This window comes from Halichoerus grypus, chromosome 5 (genome assembly GCF_964656455.1).
Source record: "Halichoerus grypus chromosome 5, mHalGry1.hap1.1, whole genome shotgun sequence".
Taxonomy (NCBI): domain Eukaryota; kingdom Metazoa; phylum Chordata; class Mammalia; order Carnivora; family Phocidae; genus Halichoerus; species Halichoerus grypus.
The window spans coordinates 181,351,920-181,374,928 of NC_135716.1; the positions used below are offsets into that span (position 1 = coordinate 181,351,920).

Consider the following 23,009-nt stretch of genomic DNA (forward strand, 5'->3'; position numbering starts at 1 on the left):
CAGAACTGCTAGCTTTGTAATAAAAAATAAATGCTGGCCTTCTTTTTTCTTTCCTTTCCTTTCCTTTTTCCTTTCCTCTTTCCGTTCTTCTTTCCTTTTTCCTCTTTCCTTTTTCCTTTCCTAGAAAAAAGGTGTCTGTAGTACTTGTGTTGGCCATGGGAGATTTTCAGGTTGAGGATCATTGATCCAGCTGACTGAAACCAATTTTATAACTAGCTTCAGATAATCTATGCACTTGTAAATTGCATGAAAATTCTTGGCAGATCATTTTGGCTTTAAAAGATTACTGGGCATATATTCCACCTGAGATTTTAACATTGCTCTTGACTTATGTTCTCATCTTGCCCTTGCCAAATTAAACCACTTTATTTTTACACTTACTGTAAACATCTATATAAAGTTATTTTCTTAAATAGCTGCTTAATTAATGAGACAAGAGGGAAATATTTTTTATGAGTATTTGGCCTTATTTAACCTATTTTGAAAATCACTAAGAGTAATAATAAGTAGATTTTTTTCCCCCTGAGACTTGAATTCCAAATTGTTTCTTAGGATGTACAGTTGGATCACCCTAATTTTTATGGGAGGATAATAAAGGAAAAATTGACTCTACAGTAATTTTTTGTGCTTTTATTTTTAAAATGACTTTAAAAAGTCAGACCAAAACAATGTATTTTTTCCCATTTCTTTGGCAAGTTAGACATGGTGAAAAATTTTAATTTATATTATCCCTGCTTAGGTGATTCTGTGTTTAATGACTACTTGCATAAAATAAACTTCTAAATTTTGTCATTTAATTATGAAGTGAGCTTATCTTTTTCATGTATAAGTTTCCAAATACTGATAGAGATCACTTGGTACAGTGATCTGTTTTACAGATTATTAGTCACGTGCATTGGAAATCTCACATATGAATTAGGATCAGTTTGGTTTGACATAGTAGATTTTTAAACAAAAAGAGGTGACTTTTTATCTATTAACAAGGCATTAATAAGTAAATGTGGTAATTCCATCTGTCAGGTTTAAGGTTCTTTTTCACACCGCCCTATTCCTCATGGCAGCATTCCTCGGGCCAACAGGTGGGAGTCTGCCTCCAAGACTGCCAAGAAGCGTTTAGGCACAAGGATACCAGGGGTCATCCTCTACGTCCCAGTATAGTCCTTTCCTCCCTTCTCTGAGAGTGTTACATCCAGGTATATTTATAGATAATTATTTTCCTGAATGTAACTTTGCAATGAGAAATGAAAGAATATAGATTCTCCTTTTCTGGAAAGCTTTTTTGTATACAAGTTAGTAGCTACTTTAAGCCTCAGAGTTAGAAGGTTTATAGTTAAAATGATTCTGTATACATTATACTGAAAAGTGTTCATAAAGCTTTTTAAAGAAAGGAGATGTTGCCATTTCTTTACAGAGGAACCATGAGAATATATTGGCCCTGGAGCTAACTCATTATAAAGTGGATGCCGGTGGAATGAAGGAGTTCAGAGGGTTTGGCATGGATAAGGTAGTGGAATTTGGGATACTATAGCCCAGTGGATGTTGGGATGTCATGCAGGACCAGACCATTGTATGCAGCACATTTTGGTCCCATGAACTTTAAGGAAATAGAAGTCATTAGTTGGGAAATGACCCATTTGTGTTGCACTCAGTGAGTATATAGCTCGGTATGACAGTGTTATGAGATTTAGAAGAGAAGGCTGTCTGTAGGAGGTGATAGGAAGAAGAGGGTCTATAGACTGATTTGTGTTCAGGTTGAGTGAGACAGGTAAATAATTGATATCTAGAGATTTGAAATACTGGTATTCGGTGCATCAGGGATTGGGGCACAGAAATTAAGAACCTTGGGTTCCAAAATTGTGCAGATTGGAACTGCAGTTTTTTATCTAGGGAATGTTTTTAGTTGAATACCAAATTAGGGATTAGGAAGACAAATACCTACCGAAGTAGGAAGAGTTCTCTTGTTCTTTAAGATGATTGGCATGTTAAATGGATGTTGCCTGAATGTTAAGCAGAGTTATTTAGCCTCCTGGACCCTGGAACAAAATAGAAAGTTCAGTCAACAGTTTATTCCTGAGCTACCCTTGTACATGGATTCAGGGATCGAATCTTTGTTGAGTCTCCATCTGAGTAGAGAAATCAGTTGGGACATTCTGGATGCCTGGGTGATTGGCATTCAGATTTCTTCTTTTTCTGGAATGACTCTGGGCTACAAAAATCCTGATGTCTTTCAGAAAGTTTCTTGGAAGGAAGTGTCCCTGGTGAGGGTTTTCTTCATGATCCACCTCTTAGTGGGTCAGCTAGTGCTTGTGGTGGTACTGGACTGTCCATGGGATGGATGGCTCCATATTTCTGCTCCTTTTCTTTTTCTTGGCTCTGCATGTGTAACATAAGGCAGTAGAGGAATCTGCTTGTATTCTTAAGCATCTGAGTTATTCTAAGATACACTCATTATGAAGGGTCATGAGAAGGGATAAAACAAATGGCATTTTGAATGTGGGTATTACGGTTATTATCCCTAGAAAATTTGATTGACTGCACATGCCTTTAGTTCTCAGTAAATAATACATAGAGGATCCTATCTTAAGCTTTATGATGATCTTGGGTTGCCCTGTGGAGAGTGTTAAAGTCCCTTTATAGCCACTGCTTCCCTTAAAATCATTGCTTCTTAAAAAAAAAAGAAAGAAAGAGAAAATTATCTTAACCTGCCATTTAAAAGAGCAGGCCTTTAGACTCCAGCTGTTGAGAGCATCAGAAATAATTACCCAACCATTGCCATGTCAAATATAATTTAAGAAGGCGCCCTTATTCCCTTGAGGAAAGTGTGGTTTGGTTTACTGCATCCCATCTCCAATTGGGTGGCTTGGTTTTCTTTATAATTAGAAAATAAAATGTGTTTAGGTTGAAATTTAGTAGGAAGTTATCCACAACCGGTTAGATTTCTTTCTGTTTCTTGGTTTAGTTGAAAAGGTCATTGTAATGGTATGTTCAAGCCAGTCATCTTTACATCTTTCATTTATTTCCTCACAAATTATTTACTGAAAATAAAGAAGCACTTGGCAAAGCCATTTCTCTTTGTGAAGACATGGTAGCATCTCTCTAAATAAGACATTCAAAATTTTGTTTTGTGTAGCTGTGATCAAGTAATTCCCTTGATTGAAGTTTCTTCGTCAAAATATGGTTAATCCTATGGGATTTCTTTCTTCCCCTTCTTCAAGTACCCTGGAAACAATAATTAAGGCTTTATCACGTTCTTTAAATTACCAGAAAAGTGGTCAATAAGAACCCCAAGGACTGTTTTCCTCTAGCTTAAAATTATTTGTAATTTACAATTTATCTTTGAAAAATTTTTTTCTATATAAGATATATGCTTTGTCATGTGTTTATGCAGTGGCTTTATGGACCCTGTCTTTGTTCCCTTAATGGTAAATACCATCGTTTTAATTTTTTTTTTTCTTTTAAAGACTGTGTGTATATCGAGAGTCGGAGGCCAAACACGCCGTATTTCATCTGTAGCATTCAAGACTTCAAACTGGTAAGCATTTTTTAATGTGCTGTTGATTCTCCTCTGTGCCTTCTCTTTTTCCAGTTCCATTGGCTGTCTGTCTCGATTGCTTCTTCCTGGCTGTGGACTTGGTAACCAGGCCACCTCTGAGTGGTCACTGCCTGGCAGCTGCAGCACACGTGTAAGGCAGTTACCAGTTTTATCCTTTTGGTTTTATAATACTTAACAAAGCTTGTACTGTGAACAGTATTCCCAAAGTTTTCATTTCTCTAGTAGCTGTTTTGACGATAATTTCAGAGATTTTCTTGAGTTTCTGAAGTAGTTTCTTTCTTCTCAGCCATTGTGAAGAGCCTAAAGTAAAGTAAATTTGGGAATTGGTGGTGAGTTGGAAAAAAAGAATATAAATGTGCCAGAGACTAGTTTTGGGTGGCAACTGTCATTTCCTTAGAGATTTTAGTGAGTTTAGAGTGTATCTTGGGGTCACCCGGTGATGGAGGTTGGGGGAAGGAACTCTGGGTTGGGGATGGCATGGCTGCAGTACTTTCTCATTACAAACCTTCCCCAAGTTTAGAGGTGTTGATACTGCCCATTAGGCAATCTCTGGGTTTTAGACCGGTGGTGCCCACACTTGGGGCTTTGGATCCCTGGGTGTCTGTAGAGATTTTACAAAGGTCTGCAAATAACCATTCTCAGCTCAAAATATGCCTCACGTATGTTTGTACAACGACTTCTCAAATATATTAATATGCTGGTGTGGTTTAAAAAAATTCACTTAATAGTTAATGACAATACACAGTTAAGAATCAGTTTATTACGTATTTTCCTCAAACAACTGATATGTGAAATACTAACAGAGTATTGCCATTGGGGGATCTTTTGAAACCTTAAAAAGGGATCCTTGTACTTGAAGGTTGTGAACCACTGTCTCCCTTTTTAGGTATAGAGAAATCCCAGTTCTTTAGCTCTGTAGACGTATGTATCAGTATCTGTGAATGCTCTTATCTCCAAAACCTTTGTAACTTGACAATATTTGTGTTCTCACATTCCGTATGTGATACTTCAGTCTAAAAAAAGGTAATGTAATATGGAGAGATCTTTAACTCTGCGTCTCCTTTCTTTCTTTTTATCATTTTTGATGACTTCAAATACCCAATTAGTTTATTCTGACTTAGCTAGTTAAAAAAATTGCATGCCATCTTTTTTTCTTATTAAAGTTTTGTTGCATAAGTAACACATGCTTACTGTTTTAAGAGAAAGTCAAATGTGCCATTTACTTCTAAGATTTATTTATTCTTGGTAGGCTGCTTTTAAGTTCCCTGCTTGTTTTACAAGGAGGTCTTGCAGTTTAAATTTGTAAATCAAATGCTTTCTATTTAGATTTTATGTCAATATGAAGTTTTGCCATTTTTAGAGGTCTTTGCTATTTATTATATATTTCCTTCCAAAGATTTTTTTTTTTGCAGATGCTGCACTGACATCTGAAAATCTGGGCAGTGGTCTTGTTTCCTGAGAATTTTCTTTTGCCTGTGGCCTCTGCTACTGCTCTGTCCCTGCTCATCCTCTCTGTGTGTGATTTTTTTTTTTTTTTAACCAAACATAATACCAGTGCACCATGGAAAAGATATAGCTGTGAAATAAAAATTGCAAAGGTTTTTTTTTTTTAACCTATCAGATTCAGACCCCTTTTTGTACAATTTTAGCACATTAGCAGTTGCCTTCATGTCTGAACAGCATCTCTTATGAAATGCTGATTACAATGTTATAGTTGCTGTTTGGGGCAGAGGTTCCTGCTGAGTTACAGTAATTGCTCAGGGTATTAACAGCAATAAAAGCTGAAGCTTCTGTTGTCAGTATTGGTCTGGCACAACACATTAAATCTGTCTGCAGAAACAGTGTGGGAAGTGGGCACGGTATGTAAGTTGCACGCTGCTGTGTCTCATGTTTTTGTCTGAGTTCTGTATTCAGCACATGCTCGTAGTTGTTGTATAAGAATAACCGAGATGGTGAAATATTTACTCCTAGAAGGAATGTAGTTATTGTCTGGATATCCACTTTCTTCTTTCCTTGGTTTGCAGTTCTACTTATGAAAAGATAACTTAATAGATGAGAATAATCATAGCTTTTTTTTTCCTTCAGCTTACCCAGGTTATAAGGGGAAAAGATGAACAGAAGGAAATATGCTTTGTTTCTCTTCAAGATTTTAAAAAGAAGAAATTGGAGTTGGTTTTGCCCACGGCAAATACCATGCATGGCAAGTGGAGCAGTGGAAAACAAAAACCCAGTAGCCTTTAAATATTGTTGATTAATTATATATTTTATCTTTTTAAGCTTTTTTGGTTTGGGGTTGTAACTGAGAGATGTGTTCCTTTGTTTATACCGTGAATTAGAATGACCCCTTACCATGGTGAGTTTTTGAATATATGGTATATTTGGGACTGTAAAAAGAACTGGGTAAATGCCTTTATGGTACATATTACGTAAGATTACAGTGTTAGACACAGTGGAAGTTAAGGAATTGAGAAGCGGGCATAATGAATCATCTGTGACCAGTAACCCAAACTAGCATAATGCCAATTTGTTGAACTGAGGACCCTGGGTAACATTTCAGAACTAGTTCTGTGAGAGATGAGAAGGGTCTTCGGATTTTACGTGGGGACCTGGGTTGCCTTCTAGGCTCTGCTACTATGTCCCATAGAGCCGGAGTCCATGATATGGAACATAGTTGTCTCTGTGTGCAGGATTACATTAAACCTGGCAAACTGTTAAACAGTGTCCCCTTTCACTCTCAAAGGTATCCTTGTTTTGGATGATAGTTTATATGGTCATCTTGCCTATGGGGATAAGATTCATGGCTTCTGCTTTGTTAACATTTAACCATCAAAATGCGTAAGTCACTACTACTGTACATTGGTAGATCTGTTTAGAGCCCGCATTTCACAGGGATAGGTGGAAGCTATGATGGCACAAAGTAATTGAGTTCCTAGCAGAACTGAGGCTACTTTTGAAAGTAGCATTTTCACGGGAAGCAAATTATGTGTTCTGTTAGGAAGCTTTCCTCTCTTAGGGAGTGTTAATTTGATTGGGCTTATTTACAGACTAGGAGACCAAACTGGATTTGTTTGACTACAATGACAGAAGTATCTATGGAACAAGTAGTCAAAGTAGGGGCTCAAGAGACAGGAGAGGTAAGGTGGAATTATGTGTATGCTTAGAGGTAGGAATAGGGAGGGATCATCAATTAAATAAGTCAGCTTTGCACCTTAGGCTTCTGAACTAAATAATAAGGCAGCTAGCAAAATCTTTAGCTCTTTGAAAGAGTAATAATATGGAATGGCAATCTATGATGTTTGTGGCCTTGCTTAAAAAGATAATTGAGAGACTGAAGCAGTTAGCTGAGGGGGCAAAGCCGGAAGGATGAATCAAGAGTCGCCTCAATGCAGAGAGGGTTGGCAAGCATAAACAGGTCACAGGCAAGCTGATGTGATAGGGCAGGGGAAGCCAGGAAGAGCAGAGATCTGTGCAGAGAGCAGTAGATGGCCAGCAGGAACGAGGGCATGCCTTCTCCCTGAACTCTGGCGAAGCCTGCTGTGCTAATGCTTCTTCCCTGCGGATTCTTGGATTGTCCTTGTTTCTGCTCAGTAAAACCCTCTTCTCTTGGGCCAGCTTGAGTGGATCTCCATGATTAAATGAAAGAGCCTAGTATAACATCTTCAACCCTTTCTTCTGTTGCACTCCCTTAGCTTTCCTAGGTCAGTGTGTGACTTAGTTTGCTTTCAGAGTTCTGTTCCTGAGTGAGTCCGTGTCACTGAGGAGCATTATATTCCCGAGTGCAGGGAGGAATGTTTTTGGTGGTAACTAGTGCCTTTGATAGGCATTTAACGAAAGCCTACTCTGTGTGCTTTGTTGGGCGCAGCACCTTGAAAGAGACTGAAGCCTGCAGGATAAAGTTCTTCCCTCTGTGACCTTAGTTTCTAATTGGACAGACATTTGTGGCATTACTGGATGTCAGTCCTCTTTGGAGAACACTCTGAATAGGATTAATGTGAAGGAAGCCATTCACCTTTTGTGCACAAAGAAAGATTTCTTTCTTGCTTTTACTATAAAAATCAATAAAATTCCATTTTTATAGAAATCTAGGCCTTCAGCATAATAGAGTGAATTTGCTCTCTAGAAATAATCGTAAATTCCGAAAGTGCTTCACAAGATTGTTTAGATTAGTGATATTTCTGGCAGTAGAACATCGAGGAGTACCTTTTCTGGCTCTTGGTAGTACTTCATATCTACTTTTTCACTCACAGATAAGTAATTGAAGCCATTCCTTTGAATATTCTGCATGGGCATTCTGTGTGGATTCCTAATGAGTTCCTATCATTAATACAAGAGAAAAAAAATGAGATTTTGGTTTCCTAGAGTTATATAGTTATTGATTCTTTAACTGTTGTATGAAATGAATTTCCATGTAGGATATATAATTATTACAAATACTATTTTGAGCAAATACCATTGATTCATCTTGGCTCCTGTTTGGTTTATTAACCGTGGAAATGTTGTTGTTAAAATTAAACCTGGTCTTAGAGATTCCCTGAAGTTGGGGATGTATCATTAGGGATATTATGGTATTTTTAGTCAACTGTTTAGGGCTCAGTGAGTTGTTATGACTCTGTGTGGATGCCTGTGCTTTTGTATCATTTATGTCCCTGACAGCACACATTTTAATTGTGAATGTGGGGCTGAGGCTGCATACCGCTGGTTACCTTGGCAAAGGCACGTCTCCAGTACTGCTGTGAACGTGGGGGCCATGTTATTCAAGATTTAACACCATCTCTCTCTTGGTTTCATTGCCAAATGTGAGCAGCAAGGGGAGGAACATTTGGAATTTCTGATTCCTAGTCTGCATCTGTAACTCTACCCCAAAAGTTGATTGCCACAGTACAGCAGAGAGGGACTGCAGAGAAATTAGCTTTGGTGCAGCTTCCTACACACAACTGATGTTGTCCTCTCTCCACCAAATCATGTTTCTCAGAAGTAGATTAAAAACAAGAAGCTGCTTTTCCGTCTTTAAAATGAAAACTTACTGGGGATAAGTAATTTTATCTTTTCAATTTTTGTTAGAGACCTTTACATAGATAATGCTGAGGATATGGGATAGTTTGTTAATATGCACTCTGTGCACACTTCTGTGTGTACCTACAATGAGTTAATTATCAGGTATGCATCACATGCCACAGTTATTTAATCCCACCTTGGCTGCTGTGACCACTCAGCACAGAATGTATGGTGTATAGACATTCAGGAAGTGGGCATTCATTTTAATGTTAGGTAAATCTTGTATTGAAAACTTTTCTAGGGGTGGGACAGGGGTCTGCATTAGTGGGAGTATGGCTAATTCAGAATTTGAGGTGATACTCGGGGACTGAGAGGAGGGATGGTAGAGTTCATGTGTTGGGAGCTTGACTTTGACATCAGTTGGTCTGTTCTTCAGTTGCTATCTTTTACTACCTTGGGTAAGATGCTTAACCCTCCTAACCTTGTTTCATTTACCTATGAGGTTGGGGTATAAATAAAGCACCTACCTTGCAGGTAGGAGGTTTTTAGATGAAAAGATCAAGCCCACAGAGTGGATGCGTAGTGCCTGGGCCATGGAATGACATGGTAGTGATGTTGATGTTTCATTGGTGCTCTGGGTCTAAGCTTTTGTAGGGGCAGACACCATGCCTCTGTTATTCACTGATGCATACTGTGTGCTTATTAGGTCATTGCCTGGCCCATATAAGATCCACAATAAGTGTTTATGGAATATTGAATGAAATAACATTACAGTGGAAAAAATTCACACCATAAAGTTTTAGAAAAACTTTAGTAGTAATTTGATACGATGCCTTAACTACAAATTAACCGTCTCTTTATTAAACAAACCAAAAAGACCTGTTTCTTTACCTTTAGTTTACAATGTGTAGTATTTTGGTTAGCCTGCAGTGTGTAGTATTTTATATATTTAAATAATAATCTGTTCTTAAAATACGTTAAAACTCAGTTTCTTATTTTCTTCAGAAAATTTACATGAGTGTAGCTAAAGTCATAACATTTTTTAGGCATTATAATCTATTTTGAATTTTCGATATTACTGACTTTTAGCAAAAGTAATGAGGGCTTAGTCTATAGGTAAACATTCCCGAGAAGTCCAGTGGATAGGAAAAATGCCTTATGGTGTGATGGTTCATTTTTGTGTAAAAAGTGGCTGTTTTTCTCTTCTTGATAGTCCCTCAAGTTAGGCCTGCAGAACTGAACATTTCTTTCCATACTTCCTTTTTCTCCTTTTAGTTCATTTCCTAGGAAAAGGTCAGTACCACTCACACACAGCTTTGCGACTTGGAGTGTAGTGTTGGATAATGAAGTGAGACCCATGAAGTTCATTATCAACTGTTTTTAGTTTGTAGAATGAGGAATTAAGTATTACCTAGAGACATAATGGAACGTACAGCTGAAATAATTCTTCCCAAGGCGTTGTTCCTTTCCGCTAGTTTAGTTGTTCTCACCTGTTAGGAGTCAGTGGGTCAATGTGATACCACTCTTCTTATATGGTGATTTCTAAGTCAAGAAGAGGTACATGTTCTTGATTTGGTGCTTCTGGAGGCCACACCTTTTTTTTCTCCCGTTGTTTCAAGTAAAGGCCATGGTTGCTTAGTTCTTATCTGTAAGCATTATAATAAACTATAATGGGGTATTGGACTTACTTCATGCTGTTTGTTTGGAGTAAGCCACCAATAATAAATATATGCACTGAGACTAAATGTCCTTTTCGCATGTAAATTTGAAGTTTATAAATTTTTTTTTTAATCCTTTAAGAAGCAAGAGGGAGATGAAATCCTTAGCCCCAAGTTTAATGGACAAAATGTTGTTAGATATTCCTCCTGCCAGTTATGGGGCAATCATGTTTAAAGTTATTTTGAATCACCATCACCTTTTTGCATGATATAAATGGAGGGGATGGTATTCACGTAAGTGAAAATCACAGTGAGGCTTTGGGAATAAATAATCTCATAGCATCTTATTGGCCCCATTTACTCAGCTTCTCAGCAGGCTGTTTTCACATGAGTTCTAGTCATTATAGGCCACGTGGGATTTAAAGTTTTAATGGTTCACAATTACTGTGAAGTTGGGTAATTTGTTTTCTCCTGGTCTATTTGGATTTTAGAACTAAGAAATCACTGAAAGAGTTTTGTTTAATTATACTGTTCTATAAAATATGTATCTAAAATGTTTAATAAACCTGTTCTATGTGAAATATTTTCAATGTGGAAAACTAGGCATTCTCATCTTTTCTAAAAAAGGAGCCTAAGAAAGTTTGAGACAATTTGATATTTGCAGAGAGCTGCTATGCAAGAATATTGGTAAAGTCTTATTATTCAAACTTGATTCCTTAGAACTGGACATTTGTAATTTGTATATGTATGTGGGTGTTTGTGTTTAAGAATGGACTCAAAATAGTTCAAGTAAAACCCATTAGAAGGATTGAAAGAAAATCAGGGAAACAGATACTGCCCATGTTTTCTGATTGATAAATAAGAACAGTGATATGCTTTAAAATGTATTTTTAATACTTAAAATGTTTTAATAATTATTTGAACTTTTGCATATTTAAAACAATGCCAAGGTGATTTGAAATGCCTTACTAAGTGTCTTCTTGGTTTAAAACTCTTGATCTGAATGAATAAGGATTTGAGTGATCTGATTAATGAATTCCTAGTGCAAAAAATTAACCAGCAATTCATTTTTATTGGATGATTGTGGTAAAAAATACTAAGTATATTGTACATTCTAGTGCACAGTTGAATCTTTGATTTGGAATCTGCAGCACTGGTATGGGGAGGAGGGGGTGTGCGGTGGTGAAGGTTATGCTGCGAACAACACTTGGTGTCATCATGTGTTGTCCCTGAGGCAGTGGGAGTCAGCGACTGAGCGCACAGGAAGTGTCCTGTGTGGCACCCAGCGTACACTCTAGAGGGCGATCTGTACCGAAAGGAAAGAAGACCATTGTGAAGACGACATTCCCAGTATTGGCTTATTTTCTTGGGATTCATGTTTTTGTTTGTTTGTTTGTTTTAAAAGAGACATAGAAAAATAAGTAATTAATGGACGATATGAAAATCTTGGATCACAGGAGGTTGTTAGTGATTCAAAAGAAACTAAGTGTAATAAGGCTCCCGAACAATGGTTTAAAAGTTTGCTTATTTGTCATTTCTAAACACCTTTAAGAACAGAGATTCTTATATAAGTATCTGGATTTTATGGAGTTTTTAGTCCATTTAAAGCCACACAATATTGGATCGGTTAGTTTTTTGGAAGTGTTATGTACTCTCTAGAATATTTGAAAGGGAACACACTCAAACTGTTATTTGAGGTATCTTTTTGATACTTACAAGGACGGTGCTGGCTTTCAGAAGTTGCTCTGTAATCTGCTGCTGCTTTTAAATGTTTTCAAAGTTTAAAAGAAAAATAAAATAGACGTGTGATACATACCAGAACTGGTTTTACCCCTAAAAGAAATAATGCCTTTCTTGAGCTTTATGTTTTGTACCTGTTCAGGTGGGCGTTGTGAGAAAATTAAAGCTCATTTGAATGGTGTCTTTTTTTCCTCTGGTATTAAGCCTTTGTCTTTTACCTTGCCTTTAGCTTTATAAAATTAAACTAGGACTTGGAGAAAATGATAGGGTCTTTCTTTGACCCCCTAATGTCTTGAATATTTCCTTATTAAGTATCTGTCTTATGACCCTAGCATCTCGCATTGGAAACTCTTCTGAAAGCTCAGTTTGTCCACTTGTGGTTCATTTTATAGTTGTGTTTATCTGATACCATTGCTTTTTTGTTTTTATTCTAAGCAAAGCATGCCATTGTCACTGTGCTTTGGCACTGTGTCGCATCTTAACTTGGTTATTTTGGGGGCACACACCATACTGCTTTACAACAGGACCCAGATTCCACTGTGGAGCCAGAAGGGTCATAGGCTTGTTCTTGCTGAAATAAGGAAACAGCTCTGATTGACGCAGAAAGGCTAACTTCAGCAGTAGAACAAATTCTCTGAAAGGCCATCTGCTAAAGGGTGGTGCAGATTCCTGCTTGTGTGCTGCGTGCCCCTAGTAACCAGGGCCGGAGGGGACGTTGGGCATGCTAACTGAAAGCTCTTTTCTTTTTTAGGTCCACAACTCCCAGGCCTGCTGCAGATCTCCAACTCCTGCTTTGTGTGACCCCCCAGCATGCTCTCTGCCGGTGGCATCACAGCCACCACAACATCTTTCTGAAGCCGGGAGAGGGCCTGTAGGGGTAAGGAGAATCCCGTTTTTAAAAGCTATCAATATTTTATATCCCATAGGGTATAAAATAGGAATATTACCTCCCTCCCCAGAGCCCCTTTAAAAATGTGCTGTATTGTATGTGTTTTTAAAGGAGTAACAAGTACATGCACAGAGGAAGCAAAATACGGGACTTGCCTTACCCCTCTAGGACAGTTCCAGAAGTCAGCGGGGTTTGGTGGTGTGGGGCATTTGGGTGCCAGCAGAGAGCATGCTGGGCCGCTGCAAGGAGCAGGAGCTGGCAATCAGCAGCGAGTATGGATGTTGGCAACTGAAATGGGGAAAAAGGGGGTAAGTTGGAGTCCACGTGTGGAATGTGCACTTCCCCAGCATCATTGGGACTCACGGCCCACGAATCTAAACTATTTTGGATGCTGTCCTCTCAGGTGACATTTTACAGAATATTGCTCAGGAGTAGCTAGGCTTTTCTGCAATGCCAGATACAGAATTAAACACTTCAAAGTCTTGAGTTAGGGTTTAGATCTGGTGCTCTCAGCTGTGCCTTGGTAATGTCTCTGGTACGTGGTGCTAATGATGTGTGTGAGGTGCAGCAGGATGAAGTGTCTGTGGTGCTTTATCCCTAGAACACAGGGCCTGGTGTTAGTGATCCATGTGGGTTATTTGTGTGTGATATATTTCACCTTTTATGAAAGTTGTATATATACCTGTCTTCCTTTTTTTCCCCCCTTTATAGGGATTTAATTATAAGATTTTTCTGAAAGACAGGTGTTTATTGTTCTGATTGACTGCTGTTAATCGTGAAAGAAGTTGAAGACCTTTCTCTTTTGTATGTAATCTGACTGTGGGGTTCAAGTGCACACTCAATTAGAAAATAACACCAGGGAATAGCCATCACATATGCACGTGCATAATACAAGATACTGGCAGTATATAATGAATTGTTCAACTGCAGTGTAGAAAAATAGTATCTTGAAACTAGGAGAAGAGAGTGCTTCACATGGGCTTTAGCACTTGGGAAAGTTCTGTGAAGGTAGGCAGGTTTTGAGGAGCTGTGTTTGTTTTTGATACATCAGTAACACGTGGACAGGGAGACTGGAGGAGCCTTCTAGGTGTACATGTCAGCCTGTCTCTGTAAGCCACGTAGGCTGTGGGCCCAGTGAAGCTGGGAGTTGAGAGAAGATGACCGCAGGACATCCATGAAGAGCACAGGTTAGTGGGTTGTGGGAGCAGAGCTGGGATATAATGTGGGCCCAGATCATAGAGCGTTGTAAAGGTGAGACAAGGGAAGATTTTATGTGATAGGCAGAAGAGAAGCCTTCGTAGGCTTTTTTATTCCAAGAAGATTGATTGGGTAGCAGTGTGGAGTTCGGGCAGACTGTGGAAGCTCCAGTTATGTGGTGAGGGCTGTCACCCATGCGTGAAGTGAAGAGGACCGGGACAGTGGAGATACAGGATATTAATAATCATAAACAAAACTAGGAATAATATATCATCACAACAATAATTTCATGTTCAAATAGTTGCTGGTGTAATTTATCAAGAATTAGACCAGAAAAAAGGTTCACAAAATCCTTGGAATTTTTGATATAATAACCATTCACAATGGAAGATAAAACCCAATGTAGTGGATAAAAGTCTAATTTTAATCCCTGGAGAGATACACTGACATCATAAGGGACAAATTAGCAAAGTCCCAGCTTGACTACCTACTTTAAAAACTTCAGCCTTTACCAGTTATCATCTTGTTTCCGTATGTATCTAAGAAATGATTTTATCTTTCAGGCTGATATTTTCTCACTTTATTCTCCATTTAGTGTGGATGTCATTGTTAGACTGTTTCATTTACCACAATACTCACTAATCAGGATTTGTTGAATGGATTTATTTATTTTTATTTTTTTATTTTTTTAAAGATTTTATTTATTTATTTATTTGACAGAGAGAGACACAGCGAGAGAGGGAACACAAGCAGGGGGAGTGGGAGAGGGAGAAGCAGGCCTCCCGCGGAGCAGGGAGCCCGATGCGGGGCTGGATCCCAGGACCCTGGGACCATGACCTGAGCCGAAGGCAGACGCTTAACGGCTGAGCCACCCAGGTGCCCCTGTTGAATGGATTTAAAATTTTGCTCATCATAACATTGATTTTTAGTAAACTTTTTGTATTAGCATTAGTGATGACCAGCATTTATTTATTTATTTATTTATTTATTTATTTATTTATTTATAGCAGTGAAAGTATTGTGTTCAGTGGGGATTTAAATAAGTTCATGATTGGTGGCGTACTCAGATACCATCATATGTAGGTTTGAGAAGATTCTGTAATAAGATAATAAATCTTCTTTGAGTCAAGATGATGCTGCATAAAACAAACTGTATTGATTGTTCTTTAACAACGCTTCATGCTGCCAAAGTCATTTGAGCTGGATCTGAATCAGATCCAGTTGGCAAAGCTACCCCCCATGTGTGGAGCTCTCATAAATTCTGCAGGCACACAGATCTAATACAGTGCAATGAGAGAGCTGCTGGGAGAAAAAAATTGATTACAGGGTTGCAGACAATATCATTAACAGTTCTTGCCATGATACACCAGATGTCTTCCTAATAGACTATTTTTGTTAATTTAGATTTTAAAGGGTAGTGCTAACTGCATCATAATTTAACTTTCTTTGTATATTCAGGTATATGTGATCTGTGTTTCTACACTAATGATGACATCAACTCATAGATTTAATTTTATAAGTTTTTAACTTATCTGTTCATATTTAAAGTATTTGTGCTTAGAAAGGCAGCCTTTTTACTTATTATGGAGAATCTGTTAGCTTGGATTTTTTTTTTTTTTTTTAAAGCAAGAAATGCTATGTTTGCTGGCAATTCAGAGGTAGCGAGGGATGTGAGATGGCAAAGAAAACATTTCCAAGATTCTCCCTAGACTGGGCAGAGATTCCCCTCCGTGCCCCTGCATGCCCCCAGGTGCTCCCAGTAGTGGATGGTTTCAGTGGCAAGGACAGAGACTCTATCCAAAGCAGAAAGGTACAGCTATTTAAAGGAGACTTAAAATGAATATTTATTTTCATTGTCATGGATGTGGCTCTGCAGGCTGGAACTCTTGTTGGGGGCACCTAACCCCTTCCTTATTAGGAGATCAAGAGTTAGACTAATTCATTTAAATATTTTTATTTTGTAGTCCTATCTTTTTGCATGTTTAAGACCTCTGTTGAATGACTAACACAGTATATAAATAAGACAGGACTGTAATAGTGGGTTGAACTATTTTATTTCCATCATTTTTTTTGAACTACTAGTTTTGTTTTTGGTGTATTATTCTTTAGAGAATATGTTTTTCTTATGATGCGTTCCTTTGTAACGGGACACGTTAAAACTAAAACAGTTTTCTCACTTATAAAATGAGCATAGCACTACTATCTACCTCAAGGGTTGTTGCAAAGCATAATGAAATAATTCACTGAATTGCTTAGCATGGCATTAAGCATATAATAAGCATTCATTAAGCATTATCTGTTGTCACATAGTTTTTCATTATACAAATTCAGGTTTTAAATAATTTATTAGTGTTCTAGACATTCTCGATCTGAGGTCCATAGGCCCCAAGGACTCTTGAGTTTAACAGGGTCAATGAACTTCCTGAAATTGCTTGCCGAGTCTTCTGTGTATGTGAATTTTTCTGGAGAGAGTATTCGTTTCAACCATGGATGCTAATCAGTAGATTCCTAAAATATTGAAAAAAATTTTAAATTAAGATTAAGAACTGTGGCTCTATAAAGTCTCTGCAGTGCGTCTAAAACCTCAGATCAACTAGCTGTTTATTAAGGAAGTAAACTAACATTGAGCATTTACTTTGTGCCCAGGCACTGTGCTACTCTTTTCCCATAGTTTAATTTGTGATATTTATTTCGTTTTACAAATGAGAAAATTTGAGGTTTACAATTGTATAAAATCTTGCCTTGAGTGAATGTCAGGACTGAGGTTTAACTCAGGAACTCACCCTGGCCTTGTGTATTCTCTCCACTGCTCTCATGGCTGACTTCTGTATTTCCTGGATGGTCCCTGCAGCGATGCCCACCTTTGCCTCAACTTTACTTGAAAAGCTCCTGAGCTGGCATGCTGCTCACTTGCTTGGTAGAGCAGATGGGTTCTGCCACTGAGTGTGTCCCAGGTTGGCCCTCACCCTGAATGAATGGACAGTGGTGGTTAACAGTATGGTGTGAGAACCCTTCTTAGTATCAGTTCATTTTGTTTTCCCGTTAGCTCTTGTGGTGGTCCTATTTTTAGTATCCTTTTGTTTAAAAAATGCATCGTTAACAAACAGCTGCTCTTTGAGTTCCCTTTTTATTTATCTTAATGACATCTACATACATTTGAAAAATAATTCCTGTAGTCTGTTGTATTTGTTAATCTGTGTGTGTTTGTTTCAGGTAAAACTTCATGCATGTAAGAAATTGGACTTTGCATTTCCCTTGGAGTAAATCCACTCCACCGATCTACACAAGCCTGCTCCACTAACACAGAGCAGGAAGCTAGGGCCCAGTGGCTTTCCCCAGATCCCTGCTTCATGAGGGGCTGCTTAGGCTGGAATCTGGGTCTCCTGTGTATCTGGTCAGTGAGTGCTCTTTCCACTGCTCCTTGCTACCTTCCTTGACCCATAAAGGATGTCTTGTAGCTGGCCTTTGCCATACATCATTTACTTCTTTAAAAGCTAAGGGCGCTTTGCTTAATATCTAGTTTAAACTTTTGTGACTATAACTCATACCAGTGTTAAAGTAGTATTTCTTGCCTGTGTAAGGGATTTATCATTTTCAAGAATCATTTCTAACAGTGGTATTTTTCATACTTGGGGCTTCAGTACTATTTAATAATTAAAAATGAACATTTATTATAAAATGCTGTTTTAAATGCTGATTATGTTTCTTATGTAGTTGTTCCGTATAAAGAACTCTAAACTGGTTGCTTGTGTAGATATGCAGGAGTTGCTGAGGATATCCTGCTTTTTCAGTATTTCCTTGGCTTCCCCAGTTGACATTAAGAATGCCAAAAATAACCATTGTCTTTTATATTTGATTGTAGTGAAAGGTGTTAAAACAACTGAATTTTTAGAAAAATCCTGATACAAATGCTGGGATTAATCCAACTACCCTAGGTGAAAGGTAATTAATAGCTGTTGAATTTTAATGTAACAAGCTTAAAAAAAATCTTAAAACACCCAGCCAACCAGTATTAATAATAGAGAGCATTATGCCCGGCTTCCAGAGAAATTCCTTCACTTGGATCGGTTGTTTTCATATCCTGTTCTCCCATAAAGGCTAATTTCAGCTAGTTTGTTCTTAAGGGCTGTCTTTCTGTCATGTTCATCTGCTCTTTTTTTTTTTTTTTAACAAAAGGGGCAACAAGCCACATTTAGAGAACATAGATTTGAATAACCTTATGGTTTTATAAAACTGCCTATTATTTAAGCAGTCTTTCTGTAACCATAGGTCTATATGAGGGGTAAGGACTACTTGTAGGTTTCACTGAGCTTCTTTTCTTTCAGTAATACTACTACATTACCCTTTATTACTTACAGACACTGTTGGTCTTTTAACCTTGCAAATATGTGGAGTTCTCAGGCTTTATAAGTTCTCCAGAATTAATTTGACTAATATAAATTGCCAAAGAAATTTCAGCACATGGAAGTAGAACTTGCAGTTTTGTTTAGCTTAACTTTTTTTTTAGTGTTACCCTCATCTTAGGATATCATATAGTACTTTTGGTGACAGCAGCTCTGATAAATATAAAGGCCTTCAACAGAGTACCAGATTTTTCTTAGGTACAGGAGTGAAGTTTAAGTAGTAACCTAAGGTTAATCAGTCCTTTTCAGGGTCTATAGAAATTACTATACTAAATTAATATGACTCATGCCTAGAAGTGAACATTTTCTGTTTTTGTCTTTGATTTCATGTTGTGTAATTAGATTGAATATCAGGTACTTGTTGTTTCTTCTTTTTTTAAAATAGGCTTTAGTCTTTTTTTCTTTTTTTGAGATTTTATGTATTTGGGAGGGAGAGAGCAAGAGAGCACAAGCGGTGGAGAGGGAGAAGCAGGCTGCCCGTTGAGCAGGGAGCCCAATGCGGGGCTCGATCCCAGGAGCCTGGGATCATGACCTGAGCCCAAGGCAGACGCTTAACCCACTGAGCCACCCAGGCACCCAATAGGCTTTAGTCTTAAGAGCAGTTTTAGGTTCACCACAAAATTGACCAAAAAGTGCAGAAATTTCCCACATACCTCCTATGTCTCCATGTGTTTTCATGGCTTGCAGCTTATTTCTTTTTCATGCTGAATAATACTTCATTGTTTGGATGTACTATAGTTTATCCATTAACCTACTGAAAGACATCTTCATTCTTCCAAGTTTTAGCAATTATGAATAAAGCTGCTCTAACATCCATGTGCAGGTTTTTGTGTGGATATGTTTTCAACTCCTTTGGGTAAGTACCAAGGAGGGTGACTACTGGATTGTATGGTAAGAGTATGTTTAGTTTTTAAAGAAACAACCAGTTTTCCAGAGTAGCAGTATCATATTGCATTCCCACCAGTGATTGAGAGTTCCTGTTGCTCCACATTCTTGCCGACATTTGGTGTTGTCAGTGTTCTGGATTGTGGCCATTCTGATAGGTCTATAGTGGTATCTAATTGCTATTTTAATTTGCATTTCTCTGTGACATATGATGTGGAGTTTTGCATTTTTTTTCTTTTCTTTACATGCTTATTTGCTATCTGTGTATCTTCTTCGGTGAGGTGTCTATTAAGTTCTCTGGTTCAGTTTTTAATCAGGTTATTTTCTTGTTGTTGAGTGTTAAAGGTTCTTTGCATATTTTGGACAGGTCTTTGCAGGTCTGTTCTCCCAGCCTGAGGCTTGTCTTTTTTTTTCTTTCTTGGCAGTGTCTTTTGCAGAACAGTTTTTAATTTTACTGAAGTCTAATTTATCAGTTCTTTCTGTCGTGGATTATGTGCTTGGTGTTGAATTTAGAAAGTCTTGCCAAACTCAAGGTCGTCAAGTTTTTTTTTTACATTATCTTCTAGAAGTTTTATGGTTTTGCATTTTACATTTTAGGTCTGTGATCCATTTCAAGTTGATTTTTGTGAAGGATGTAGAGACTGTGTCTAGATTTCTTTTTTTGTTTTTGCATGTGGTTGTCCAGTTGTTCACACCACTAGTTGAAAAACTGTCTTTGCTCCATAGTATGGCCTTTGCTCCTTTGTCAGAGGTCAGTTGACTGTATTTATGTGGGTCTGTTTCTGGGCTCTCTGTTCCGTTGTTCTGAATCTGAGAGTAAAATGTAGACATCTTGACTTGTTACTTCTAAAATAGTTAGGTGTGTATTTTGTAAGAACAAGGACGTTTATTTATATAGCCACTGCATAGTTACCAAAAGCAGGAAATTTAACAGTATAACAGTACTAATCTAATCTATCGACATCCACGTTTTGCTGTGTGTCCCAGTAGTGCCTTCCACGGCAGTTTGGCTTTTGGGCCAAGTATCCAGACCAGCATCACACTGATACCTAGTTACCATGTCTCTTAACTCTCCTTTAATCTGGAACAGTGTCTTAATCTTTTTTTTTTTTTTTTTGGTCTTTTCATAAGATTGACATGTTTTTAAAAAGTATAATCCAATTTTTTTGTTGTTGTTTGCTGTTTCCTGCTTATTAGATTTAGGTTATGCATTGTAGGCCAGACTATTAGTGGTATTGTGTCCCGAGGTCTCTACATTAGAGAGACTATGATATCAGTTTGTCACATTAGTGATGTTAACTTTGATTATTTGGATAAGTTACTAACTTTTCCTTCGTAATTAATAAGTAATTTGTAGGGAGAAACTTTGAGGCCATGTAAATATCCTGTTCTTGATCAAATTTTCACTCACTAATATTAGCACTTCACGATTACTTTTGCCGAGGGCGCCTGGGTGGCTCAGTCCTTAAACGTCTGCCTTCTGCTCAGGTCATGATCCCAGGGTCCTATGATCAAGCTCCACATTGCGCTCCCTGCTTGGCGGGAAGCCTGCTTCTCCCTTTCCCAGTCCCCCTGTTTGTATTCCCTCTTTCACTGTCTCTCTCTCTGTCAAATAAATAAATAAAATCTTAAAAAAAAAAAATGATTATTTTTGCCTAGTCACTGTGGTGATTGTGGAATGTCACTGTTTTTTTTTTAACTCAAGCTAAATTGCTCTGCCTTTGCAAAGTAGATCAGAATTCAGCTACCATTAATTCAAGTGTGGGATCTTTGAGTAAAGTGAAAGGAAGAAACAGAGAGAGAGGGGTGGTGGGGGGTGGAAGAGCCTGTTTGAGCCTTCAGGGTGTTTTTCAGTTTTAGCATTAAGGACTATATAAATTTTCAGATTTTTTTTTTTTTTTTTTTTTTTTTTTGTAGAAAGAGGGAAAACCTGTGATGGTGTTTGTTCCCTCTTTATGCTCCAGTGGCAAGAAAAGCTGCATAGAAGTAATAGATCATGGACATGGTTAAAAAAATACACATTTTTACTGTTGAAATTGTGGTCTTGATTTGATTCATGTTGGCAACATTTACTAGTGATCAAGTTACTTAATCTCTCCGCCCCTCAGTTTCCTCACTTATAAAACCAGAATATTATTTCAGTAGTTCTGGAAGGAGGCCCAGGAATCCATAGTCTTTCCAAGCACTCCCCAGGAGATTCTGATGGGCAGCCAGCTTTAGCAAATGGAAGTCTGCCTTCCACCTCAGTGACTGTTGTAAATGCAGATTTGATCATGTCTTTTGCAGGATATAGACCAGTTCCAGGACTTATGTTTCTCAAACCTGAGCATCTTACACATTTTAAAAATTGTTTTTATGGTTCTCCCTTATCACTTAATGTCTTGCCTTCTTCAGCACACAAATTAGGTATAATCTGCATGTTTATATCCCTACTACAGCTTTAAGAGGCAATTTATAAATTAATTCAAACCAAACTAAAAAAAAAAACAATGAAATTCTAACTACCAACATTAATTTAATAGAATGGGTGATTGTGTTTTGCTGAAATGAAAGAGCCACTTGTTACTGATTGCTTATGGCCCAGATTATTGGGGGCTGGGGGATGGTGTATGGCATGTTTGATTACACTAGCAGGTTCCTCAAGATGACTCAGCTCTTCTTTTGCTTTCATTTTTGTTATAATAGTTGAGAAACCTCCGTACGTGTTAAATGAAGTTTGCATGATGTGACTTTGTCCTTATGTGGCATTAATGTGTGGCACATTTGGTTTATCTTATTTACTTACTTACTTTGTAATACCTATAGTAGTGCTACTTAGTTATTTGATTGTATGTAAACTTATTCAGAATTAAATCATGTATCTCTAAACTCTGTTAATTGAAATTATAAAATAAACAACCCAGGAAATGAATACATTAAAAAAATTTAAGATATACATTGAAATGAAAAGAAAAATGAGCCCTCTTCTCCCACTCCCCCATCTCTTGCTCCTGTCCGAGAGAGACAGCCGGCCAATGTCCCTGACATTGTACCCCGGCTACTTCATGTATATATACAGTTGACCCTTGAAGAATGTGGGGTTTAGGGGCACTGATGCCCCCCTGTGCAGTAGAAAATCCTTCTATAACTTTTGGCTCCCCCAAAACTTTTAACAGCCTAACTAATAACATGAACAGTTGCTTACCATATATTTTGTATGTTATATGTATTATAAACTGTATTCTTACAGCAAAGTAAGCTAGGAAAAAAGAAGATATTATTAAGAAAATCATAAGGAAGAGAGAATACATTTGTATTACTGTACTATAAGAGATCTGCATATAAGTGGACCTGTGCACTGTAAACCTGTATTGTTCAAGGGTCCACTGCTGTCTGTCCTTCTGGTGAGAGTAAATGAAGGGGTTGTGATTCTTTAACTACTTGTCTACAGTGCCTGGAACAGTTCCTGACTCTGAGAAGTTGCTCCCTAATTATTGAATTGGTAGTTGTCTTCATTTAGAAGACAGGAAAAATATATATTATAAAAAAAATAAGGTGAAGGATTTTTTTTTTTAAAGGAATACATTAAATGTGACAAATGAGACCATCAATGCAAAGTATAGCGTTGATGGGGAAGGGGAAGATCGGCCAGTACCAGCCAGAAAAACCTGGTGTACATAGGTTTTTTTGGAGGGAAGTGACTGTTGTTT

The 23,009-nt window shown here is 37.8% G+C and overlaps 1 protein-coding gene across 7 annotated transcripts in view; it reads left to right on the forward strand.

Annotated features, from left to right (window-relative positions):
- The window catches only part of RERE (arginine-glutamic acid dipeptide repeats), a 415,927-nt gene that overhangs the window by 181,219 nt on the left and 211,699 nt on the right, over positions 1-23,009 (forward strand). For 6 of the 7 annotated variants that reach the window (XM_078073823.1, XM_078073818.1, XM_078073819.1 and 3 more), the window contains 2 exons: positions 3,462-3,532; positions 12,698-12,823. In XM_078073823.1, coding sequence (XP_077929949.1) covers positions 3,462-3,532; positions 12,698-12,823 — 197 coding nt within the window. The remainder of the gene's footprint in view (positions 1-3,461; positions 3,533-12,697; positions 12,824-23,009) is intronic. The other variant, XM_078073822.1, reaches the window with a different exon arrangement.